The sequence below is a fragment of the Rhea americana genome, unplaced genomic scaffold, assembly GCF_003343005.1.
Source record: "Rhea americana isolate MKP2758 unplaced genomic scaffold, rheAme1 scaffold_346, whole genome shotgun sequence".
Lineage (NCBI taxonomy): Eukaryota > Metazoa > Chordata > Aves > Rheiformes > Rheidae > Rhea > Rhea americana.
This window is the reverse complement of record NW_028186475.1, coordinates 545,166-556,070: the sequence shown is the minus strand read 5'-3', so window position 1 is coordinate 556,070 and position 10,905 is coordinate 545,166. Positions and strand designations below refer to the sequence as shown.

General features: G+C 44.0%; 1 protein-coding gene across 2 annotated transcripts in view; it reads left to right on the top strand.

Moving 5' to 3' along the window:
* Window positions 1-103: 103 nt before the first annotated feature.
* SETD1B (SET domain containing 1B, histone lysine methyltransferase) overlaps window positions 104-10,905 on the top strand; it is a 54,625-nt gene continuing 43,823 nt past the window's right edge. For both annotated transcript variants that reach the window (XM_085311655.1, XM_085311654.1), the window contains exons 1-5: window positions 104-255; window positions 714-812; window positions 1,319-1,589; window positions 4,771-4,883; window positions 7,742-8,917. In XM_085311655.1, the coding sequence (XP_085167781.1) occupies window positions 115-255; window positions 714-812; window positions 1,319-1,589; window positions 4,771-4,883; window positions 7,742-8,917 (1,800 nt within the window). In that variant the 5' untranslated portion in view covers window positions 104-114. The remainder of the gene's footprint in view (window positions 256-713; window positions 813-1,318; window positions 1,590-4,770; window positions 4,884-7,741; window positions 8,918-10,905) is intronic.

The window sequence follows — 10,905 nt, the reverse complement described above, 5'->3', positions numbered from 1 at the left end:
AAAAGGGAGTCTTTGTCGAATATCTTTTAACTTTGTGTTTTTCTGTGTGTGTTTTTTCTTTCTCTTCCCTTCCCCCCCCCACTTTGCCTCCCCCATCCAGGTTGGATCAACGGAATGGAGAACAGCACCCAAGCCAGCACTTCTGTCGAGAAAAGAAATCACCATTGGAGAAGTTACAAGTTGATTATTGACCCGGCTCTGAAAAAAGGACAGCACAAACTCTATCGTTATGATGGACAACATTTTAGCATGCCTGTGAGTGTGAGGATTTCTGTGTCCCTCCCCTGTCGTGTTGTCCCGTCCTCTTGTGTCCCCCCCACCCTCCAAGCCCGGACCCGCACTCCTCACCCCCTCTCCAAGCTGCTGGGGGCCCCCGGTGCCCAGTGATCCCCGCTGGAGCCCATGTGTGTTGGGGCGGGTTGGGGGGGGGGACAGCCACCAAAGTTACTGCCACCTGACACAATGTATTCAACTGTCAGGAGCCCCGAAAGGAGCCCAAACGTGCAGCTTTATGTCTGTGTTTCCAATCTGTGTGCATTTCCCAGCAGTATTGCAATTTGACACGTGTGTGTATGTGTGTGTCTGTGCTTTTTTCTTCCCTGGAGACTTCCTATGCTGCTTCAGGGTTTATTTATTTTATTTTTTTTTATTTGTGGCTTAAATTTCAAGCAGTGTTATTGCTGTTTTTGTGCTTTTTCTTCCCTTCCTCCCAGAACTCGGGAATCGCTCCTGTGGATTGTGTCAGAGATCCCAGAATAGGGCGAATATGGACCAAAACTAAGGAATTGGAGCTGTCTGTCCCCAAATTCAAGGTACTGCCCTATCTTTTGGGTTAGCTTTGTATTCTTGTTTTTTTTTTCCGCTAATGAAGCTTGAGTTCCAAGATAGTTTAATGAACCATTTAAATGACAGTCATATTCCTATTATTATTTGGTGAGCCGTTTAACAATAATCCTATTCCATAAAGATAACAAAAAATCAATACATCTGTCTAATAAGATCAGGTTGAATGTTTTGGAGTTGTGTCTTGGGTGCTTCTCTTCAGGAGGGTGGGCAGCAGAGGGGGGCTGTCTGCWGATAGCTCTGCTCAAAATACGTATTTGTAGCTGAGAAAGGAACCAGTTTGAATGAATGGCTGAAGCGGCAGGGGCTCTGCTKCTCCTGGGACTGGTGCAAGAGCCTTGGAGGCAGTTTCTTTCCCCAAAGTTCTGCAGGACGCTTTAACCCTCTCCCTTCCACGCCATCCTCATGCCGTTTTCCATCCCTGCTCTTTAACGCTGACAGTGATTTTTATTGCCACCCTTGTGCCTGTTTCCAGATCGATGAATTTTACGTGGGGCCAGTGCCTCCCAAGCAGGTCACCTTTGCCAAGCTGAATGACAACATCCGTGAAAACTTTTTGACCGACATGTGCAAGAAATACGGTGAAGTGGAAGAGGTGGAGATTCTCTACAACCCCAAGAACAAGAAGCACCTGGGCATTGCCAAAGTGATCTTTGCCACTGTCAAGGGTGCCCGGGAGGCCGTCCAGCACCTTCACAACACCTCCGTCATGGGCAACATCATCCACGTGGAGCTGGATACAAAAGGTGAGGGGCAGATCTCAGCTTCACTGGTTTGCTATTTGCAGCTTTTTTGTCTGTCCTTCCTCTCCTAAAATGCGGCACTTCTGCAGTCTGGAAGGGCTTGATGATTAAAAATACGAAGTGAGTGTTCCTGTCCCCCTGTGTGAGTGTCTGGTTTCTGGGGCCTTGGGAAGTCACGTGGAGCCCAATGTGTTGTCTGTTGCTAGGAGACAGCCCTGTAATTTGCAAAATGCTGCCATCCTGCCCAGATCCTGCCCCTTCCCCTGCTCGCCTGCCCCCAGCGCTGCCCTTGGAGACCTCCTGTGCACCCAGTCTTCCTGCCTTGCGCTGCTGCCTGCTCACGAGCCACCTCCCGCRGCTGCCCTGGCCCCTTGACACCTGCCTGGCAAAATTGGCATTTTTGGAGAAACCTGGGGGTTTCTGGGACCCAAATCTTTGCATTCCAGCAATGGCAGTGGGGCTGGGTGCCGTCCTCGAGGTGCCTGATGTTTCATTGATATTTAGCAGCAAACTCAAGGCTGACAGTAAAAGAGTGCACGGCACTTGACAGTGTGTATGTGCGCAAGAGTGTGTGTGTGTGTGTAAGTGTGAGACTGTCTCTCTTAAAGTGACAGGAGCTCYGAGTCCTGGAAGTAACTGACTCTTAGTCCCAGACCTGAGCCCTGTGGAGCCCAGTAAAGTTGCTGAAAGTATGAAAACTTTGTCTTTTCTCCAAACATTGGGCACTTCCCTAAAGTGTGTCTGAATTTTAGAAAATTTCTAAAACTGAAAAGGTGTAGAAAGCAAGGTGTAGATAAAGCCACTTGTATCTTTTTGGTTTTTGCATTGCAAACATGACATTTCTAGTTTAAAGCTAACTTGCTGTACTCTTTCTTGAGGAAGAGGATGTTGCTAACACCATTTTCTTAAAAAAAAAAAAAAAAAGTAATGTTGATATTTTTGTTCTGTATTAAAAGATTTCAAAATTTTTGTGTATAATTTGTACAGCAGTTGGTATGCCACACGTGGTAAGAGGGTATAGTAGGATGTTTATTGACATCACTGATCTCTGTTAAAAGATAAATCACTGTAGTAGTAAAGTGTCTTATATTTTAAGTTATCCTTAACTTTGTGTACTTTTGAAATTTTAGTATCAGTTTTTACAGATAGGTTATTTCTCCTGATTACTTTGAAATTTGAAAGTAAAAATTGCATTTAACAAGAGATTAACCATTTGTAGTTTTAATAATGTAAATTAAAGCAGGCTCGTAAGTGGTGCAGAGGAGGTCTTGATGAGCAAGCTGACTGTAGTACATTCCTCCTTGTTTTCCTCCATTCATAATTTACTCTGCAAGTCTTGAACAGACAGCTGTTCAAGAAAGTTAGCAGCACATCAGGGAAGGAGGTTTTTATAATGCCTTTTATCTTTTCTTGAGAAAACATTGAATGATCTTAGTTTTAAATTGCAATTTTTTTTTGTTTGCCATCTGTGTGCTTCTAAAGTATTTTTTATTTCCACAGTTGTACCTATTTCATTCTTAATGAGTAAGTTTGACAGTGTTAGGTGATCTGATGGAATCAAGTAAAAATACTATTCCCAAAGTAGCATAAGCGGGTTAGGATATTCTTATAAAGTATATGTATAACATTTAAAATTTCTTTCCTGTATTCAACTTTTCCAGAATGTTGTTTAAATGACTGTTTAGTTAAAGACCTGATTTTCACAGTCTAGAAAAATAAATGTTAGGAGCAAAAGTGTTGATTTATCTGTCTGGTCAGAGCACAGGTTTAGGAATCTGGAGCTAATAAATCTAAATGTTCCCTGGTCTAACCAATCTGCCTTGGTTTATCCATCTGCAGAATGGATACGCTCACTAAATACCTATTTTTACAGCAATAGTTAAGAATCATTTTGCATTCATAAAGTTATTTGAAAATAGAGTTGTAAATTTTATTACATTGTGCTGGGGAACCTGGAAGAGTTATGAAACTTTTAGCAATTTACGTTTATTTAAAAACCAGTTTCAAAGTAGGTCTAGCATTTCCTTAGCCGTGACCTTGTGACCTCCTGGCAGGGTGTGTGTGTGTGTGTGTTAATATTTCAGGTATTTTAGGCTTTGTCTTGAAGAGATCTATTTTTCATGACTTTAAAAGAACCATAACCATTTGAATAGTTGAGAGTATGGCTCGAAAGACTTGGTGTGTGAACTGAGATTGGAAAATGAAATAACCTCACCTGCAGCTTTTATTAAAGATAAATGGTTCTTTTTCAGTGTGCAGGATTAGGCTAAGGATGCTCTAGATGCACAGAGTGATTCACRGGGAGTTTGAGGTTTGATCTTTCAGGACTTCCTCTTGAAAGTAGTTCCATTTCAGGGAAGATCTTGCTTGAATTTAGTACTCTGTGCTCAGGTGTGGGTTCTGTCCACCCCTATATATTTTCTATCTRTTCTTTATTTTTTTAGTAAAAAGACAAGATCAAATCCATGTATCATATAAGCAAAATTTACACGATCTCAGGGGGTCTGATTCTGTTTCCTTTGCAGTTGATGACAAAATTCTTACAGACTGCAAAATGAGTAGGACTGACTTTTTGCAGTAACGAAAAATCCAGTATTAAGAAACTAGGTCTTATCTAGGATTCATGAATTTAGGAATGAAGAAAGCTGAAGCCCAGTAGCAATGTAAGGGGCAGCTTGCTTCTCTGATTTTTATCGATTGAAGGATACTGCTGAGCACACCTTAAACTGAAAAAGAAAAAAACAATTAGTACCTTTTTGGAAGAGCAATGCTAACGGTTTTACATGTGACATTGCCGTGCCCCTTGGTTGCACAAGTAACGGCTGGCCTCTGTAGACAAGGTGTTCAGGGAGAGCTTTCTGCAGCAGCTCCGGGTGGTGGTGGAGGCTTGTCCCTTTTCTTAGAGTTTCACTTCTAAAATGTGCACATTACTTGTTTGACACTTTAGAAAGRAGGGAAACTGTAGGTCTTCAGCAGAGCTGCCATGCAGAAGGAGGAGAGGAAAAAAGATTTAGGAAACCTGGTCCAGGCTAGGGAGGGGGATGCCTCGCTTTGCTTGCCCCRTCCAGAACGATCCTTACCCACCTCGGAGGCTGTTGTGCAGGCCTCAAGAGCTGGGTGATGTATTTTTATACAGGCTGCTCTATTTCTGTTTATTAAAACTCTTCCATTGTGGTTTGTGCAGGTGAAACCCGCATGCGATTCTATGAACTGCTAGTTAATGGTCTTTACACTCCTCAGACCCTTCCCGTAGGCACCGAGCAGGATGTGTCACCAACTGTGAATGAAACTCTGCAGGTATGGTTTGCTTGGTCTTTTTAAAGAGTAACTTTCTAGAAAATTCCATACAAATGTCTCATTAAAGTTGACTTTTTAACACTTTAAATTTAGCTTCTGACTTTTTTGTCCTACCATAGTTTCTCAGTGGATGCTACTGATTCACGTTTAAATATAATTTGATAATAATTGCAATAGCAAATGTAACTCTCTGCAAATACAGTGCATGTGGCTAATCGGTATACTTACGTCTGCATAGCATGGTATGTGATWTTTGTCTTTTTCTGAATGAAAGATGCCCACAGAACCTTCACTGCAGAAACTCCTGCAGTTAAGAGAACTGGACCAGATCTTGCCCTGAGATAAGATTATTCCATTGAAGGCAGGGAATGTTTTAAAATGGTACATCTGGCCTAGTGTCTGCAGTATGTAATCCTTGGCATGTGTTTTTTTTGCATTTTGCTTAAAGGCTAAGAGAAGGGAATCAGATCTTGAATAGTGGCAACAATTCATAGTCAACACGATCTTAAGCATCAGTTTTCCAGAATCCAAATTAATCACTGGAATCAAGTGCTAATAAAAGCAGTGGGCAGTGTTTCTGGAGGCTCCCAAGCATTCCCCAGTATTTGTGATGTGATTCTGTGGATGGCTTTGTCCTGATACTGCCTCACTGAAGTGAGGGGGCTCTGGGTGAAGTGGAGCCCGGCTCTGTGGAGCCACAAGCCCTCTTGGCTTGTCTATATGTACTTTGGCTCCTGATTATGGCTTTAGGAACGAGCTTGAAGGCATCAAGTTTTGGAAGAGATCTAGCAGAGAGTTTTAAATCTGCTGAATGTGATTTTTTTCATCTCTCTACCTCTCTTATGACTGTTAAAAAGCGATAATTTTATTAACTCTGATCAGATGTTTTTAGGGCAGATAGAGCTGTGCATGAAGACTAAAATCTCCTTGATTTAAAAAGCAAAGTTCTCCTCCTTGCCACCAATCCCAGCAACAAGGCAAATTAAATCTCCAGTAACCTTTAAAGAAACTCATATAGATGCTGATTCTTCGTTACCTCCCAGCAAGGTCCTTTTTAAAGACAAGAGGGTGTGGGAAAGAGGGGAATGATGATTTTGGTGGGAGCTCTGCTTGGCAAAGTGCTTTTATCTGCTCCACCTGACCTCAGGAGGAGTGAGCAGGGCCTGGCTTTTCACTTCTTGTTGCAGCATATCTCAGGTAGGAATAGCCAGATTTGCTGTTAACTGTGAAAAATCAGTAACAGGAAAACGTATAATTGATGTAACCTCAAAAGCAGTCCCTACCGTAATTATCTTTAAAACTGTTTCTCTATATATTGCGTTCCTAGGCTTTCATATATTACTATCCTGAATTGATTTTTTTTTCAATTACCACCAAAATTATTGCTTTGTGGGTAACTTTAACTGTTCACTTCACGTTGCTATCTGTAAGATCTGCCAAAAAGCTTGGTAGTTTGGGGGTGTAATTTYGGTAAAATGTTTCTGAGATTTGATTTCCCCCTCATGCAGAACGGCAAAGACCTGGCAGTCCTGTGAGCCACAATCCCTTCCCTGAGGCCGCTTCCAAACCCCACTGAACACTAGTCCGCATCAAGYGTACAATAAATAGGCAGCGATGTGGATCATGGCAGGAGGAATGACATGGCTGGTTTCTGTGCCTTTCTGAGGGTATTGGAACGGCTGCAGAAGGCAATTTCCTGACATCTGTTTGTTCATTGTCTCTCATGGTCACAGCAAAGCAAATCTAAATGAGTGGCAAGATGTGTGTTAGCGTAGCAGGCCTGTGAGAGCCAAGCTTGGATGTGATGGTGCTGGTGTGTTACAAGCAGCTCATGTTAAGGCTCTCTCTACCTAGTGGTGCTTGGGAGAGTAGCAGCCAGTCTGTAGTTTCACCTCCGAGGTATGTTGGTGAGCTTTGGGGAGCTGGAGCTCAGTCTTGCCTTTGCCAGCAGGAGGGTTTTCACCAGGCTCTTGCTTTGCATTTCAGAAAATTGACTCTGGCTCTGATGGTTAGTGTGGCACTGATATGACTCAGCAGTGCCTGAGTCGGAGCAGAACTTGCTCCTAGAAACCCCCAAACATACTTGGGAGGCAAACTGCGGAGCAATCACTTGGTTCCTCTGTAGGGTTCCAGTTTTCGAATGCCATYATCAGTAGTGCTCTGCTCGACCACTTGTCTGTGTTAAAACAAACAAATGGTATGTCCAGCAGCGGAGAGAAATTCTTTCTGTGCATTAGGCAGCCTTTTTCCTCCTTGTTGAAGATTAACATTTGGTAAAGAGGGTGGTGGGTCTGCTCCCTTGGTRGCACCAACACAAAGCCCTCTTGCTTTCAGCAGGCCTCCACATTTGAGTAAGAGTTTGCTATGCAGATTTGATTGCAGGTTAGCAGTGTGCTGATTTGTATGTTTTGTTCACAGATAAGCTAATTTGATTGTTTCATATCTCTGAAGTGCTCTAGATTTTTCTGGTTTTAGTGCAAGTTTTTGCCATTTCTTTCCCTACTTGAAATTTGAGACTAACATAGTTGAGAGGAATTGAAAATCTTTTCAGCTAGAAGTATTCATGGAAGTCTCCTCTTCACCTGATGCTCTTGGGTATAGCTTTTAAACAGTATTTATCTGCTTGCTTTCTCCTCCTCTTATAGGCAAGTTCCTCTTTTCATGCCTTTTCTTTTTTATCAAAGGAACTGTTCTTAGTGGATAATGGTTTTTGTTTTCAGAGATATTAGAACTCGTTTTTTGCAATGGAAATCAGTGCAGGCTCCTGGGTACTCAGCTTCTCTGAAAACCAAACAGATTAGACAAATAGCTTTTAAAAAGTATGTATTTATATGCTTTTCTCTTTTCTGTTTTTACAGTTGACGGATTCTCTAAAACGCCTGAAAGACAGTAATCTTTCTTCTGCGGGATCATCTGTTACCCCAAACAGTAGTACGCCGTTTTCCCATGACACAGCCTATTCCAGCTGTCGACAAGACACCCCAAACTCGTACAGCCAATATACCCCCCAATCCCAAGGAACACCTCACACCCCCCGGCTAGGGACACCGTTTTCCCAAGATTCCACCTATTCTAGTCGTCAGACAACGCCTGTATACCATTTTGGACAGGACAGTGGGTACAAACCCCGGAGGCATGAAACAAAGTTTACAGATGCCTACAACCGACGACCGGGACATCACTATGTTCATAATTCGGCAGGTGTTTTCCGAGGGCCAGAGCATCAGTTTAGTACGTTCAAATCTCATCAGCAAGAACCAGTTCAGTTCTCTCACACTCCTCCCTTGAGCCACTCTGGTTCTTCAAGCTACAAATCTGCCTTCTCTCCCTACCAAGCACCAGCTGTTTTTCCCCAGTCTGATGAGCAACAGTTTCCCCAAACTTCGAGGGAAACAGAGTACCGAAGACCTGCGCCACCTCCAGCTGAGATGGTTGTAGAAAGTAGCACTGCCACTAATATTGATTTTGTTCCAGTGAAGGAAAAACAGGAGGAACCTCCACCCCTACCAGATTCGAACTCTGTTCCTGAACCGAGTACAGCAAGCTTCTCTCAGACTCCAGAGAGGAGCGAGACCCCCGGCACCCCAACCATGGAATCAGAAATGCAGCATAACAGTTTAGACTCAAGGATTGAGATGCTCTTAAAAGAGCAGAGAACAAAGTTACCCTTTCTTAATGAGCATGACTCAGATAATGAGGTCCGAATGGAAGGTAGTCCTATCTCCTCTTCCTCTTCCCAGCTTTCTCCAATCCCAATGTACAGTTCAAACTCTCAGCCTGGTTACAGAGCTCAAACACCATCCTCGCGCCCGTCCAGCACGGGTTTGGAGGACATCAGCCCGACGCCRCTGCCTGACTCCGATGACGATGAGCCCATCCCAGGGACAGCTTCTCTGAGTCAGAATTCCAGGGCAGCGTCAGAGGCGAGCATGACTCCTGTCGATCCCCTGAGCAGGACCTCCAAAACTGAGACCTCGGAGGTTAAAGAAATGGTGCCTGGTGATCAGACGCCAACATCAGAAAAAATGGATGAGGTAAGTGAGCTGGGACCAAGATATCGAGCTCCGTGCATATCCCCAGAGCTGGGCAGGGAGTTGCTGTGTTTTTGTTGTGGCTTATGCTGTTCAGAACGTAGGGTTTCTGGTGTGGTTTTCTTTCTTCTACTAAGACAGCTGGAAATCAGCTAGATGTGACACAATGTGATGGTCTTAATCTACTTGCCAGTCTACAGGTTTCCTTGTTTATAATAGCAGCCTGCTGCAATTTAGTTTCAGGAGAGCTCGAGGATTGAACAAGCCACTGAAGTTTGGCCACTGCTCATGCTATGAGTGTCCTGAGTGTTGTCAGACACAGAAGCCACTAGAGCAGCTAATTGGGTACTTTCTGCCATTGCTTAGGTTCCTGAACGTGGGTGTATGTGTGTGCACAYGCTTGCTTAGAGGGGCTTTCATGTTACACTGAAGTATTGAATGTATACTTTGTTTGATAGCTCTCCAGCTATTTATGCCATCTGGTTTGAACAGGAGACAGTTGCTGGGTTTTAATACTCTTTTTGCTCAGTTGAAAGGGGGAGGTAGTTGACTTGTGGGGGATGTGCTCCACTGAATCTTCCAATAGTAGAGCCGAGATTGCTGCCTTGGCTGGGGTATTTGGGGCTGAAGGGACAGCGAGAGCTTAGCAGCGTGRAAGGGTGCCAGCAGACAGAGAAATTATGTTGCATGGTGTGTCTGTTTGGGACGTCTGTTGCAACAAATGTGAGTATCGCTGCAGTGGTCCTGTCGGTGGTATTCTCTTGTATCACGGAGTAGTCAAAATCTAGATCTTTGCAAGTGCCAGACTCTTTCTCCTCAGTATTTATAACAGTAATGCAAACAGAAGATATTACTGTCCCTGGTGTGCGAGAAGTCTGCAATAAGGGAGACCTCAACCATTTAGGAGCACTCGTCTAGTGTAAATGACCCGAGTGTAATAGATCAATTAAATTTGCTTATACAAGTTTGCTGTGGTTAAGCTGGCAGAATGTATTTCCCTGCAGTGGTTCACACTTGTGAGGTTTTCACCCCAGAAGTGGCTGCCTTTCAGGAAAGGTGGAACCGCTGCTGTAGATAGAGACTTTGCAGAGTGCTTGTCTGGAGAAAAAACGTTGCAGCAGTAGTATAGTGCATGTCTCAGTGATAAATAATCCCCTCCCCCAACTATCATCATGGATGCTTTATGTTCTTTTTTTTATATATAAGTGTCTTGCCCAACCTGATTGTCCTTGCAGCTGGCCATTCAGCCTTCTAAGCAACTCAGCTGCTTGAGGCCTCATGCTTTACCTCGGCCCAGGCTCCACTCCCTGGAGGCAAGTCACTGGCCGGTGAAGCCCATGATGTATTCGGAAGCGGATTTCTATTCCTTAAGCTTGGTCTGACAGAGTTGGGAGGGGATGCTCTAGTCTGCTTACAAGATGAGGYAGGCTTGTGCTGCTGTCCTTACTCTTGTGCTGAGAGATGCAGCCAATTACAAGCGTATTTAGAAAGCTGGACAGACGCCAACGTGATACGCGGGGTCAGGCTCTCTCTGTATCTGTGATCAGCGTCGGAGGGCTGCCTGGCTTGTTGTGTTTGCAGGTTGTGATACGGGGCAGACGCGTGCTGACGTTGAAGCCCGTGTTAAGCCTTTGTCTCTCCTTAATGAGATGATGGTGTCAGAAGTTCATGTCGGTGGTTCTGCGATGCAAAATGAAATAAATGCCTCGATCCTCTGCAGAAGTCAAAAAAAAAGGGGGGGGGGGGTTCCGGTGTCTCCAGGCTGGCCATTACTGCCCTAATTGTCTCCTCCTCCCCMAAAAAGTTTGTTGTTTGTGTTGGATCTGTTTATTCATCCCTCCTCTTAGTTACAAATCACACTAAGCTATTCTGGCATGTTTGAAAAGTTGCCTGCACTTTTCATTGCTTCTTCTGATGTACAAAAAATTATCTCCATGTGTTTTTGCTTCCTTCCTCTGCCCTTCTCCCTCCCTCTCTCTCTCTCTCTCTCT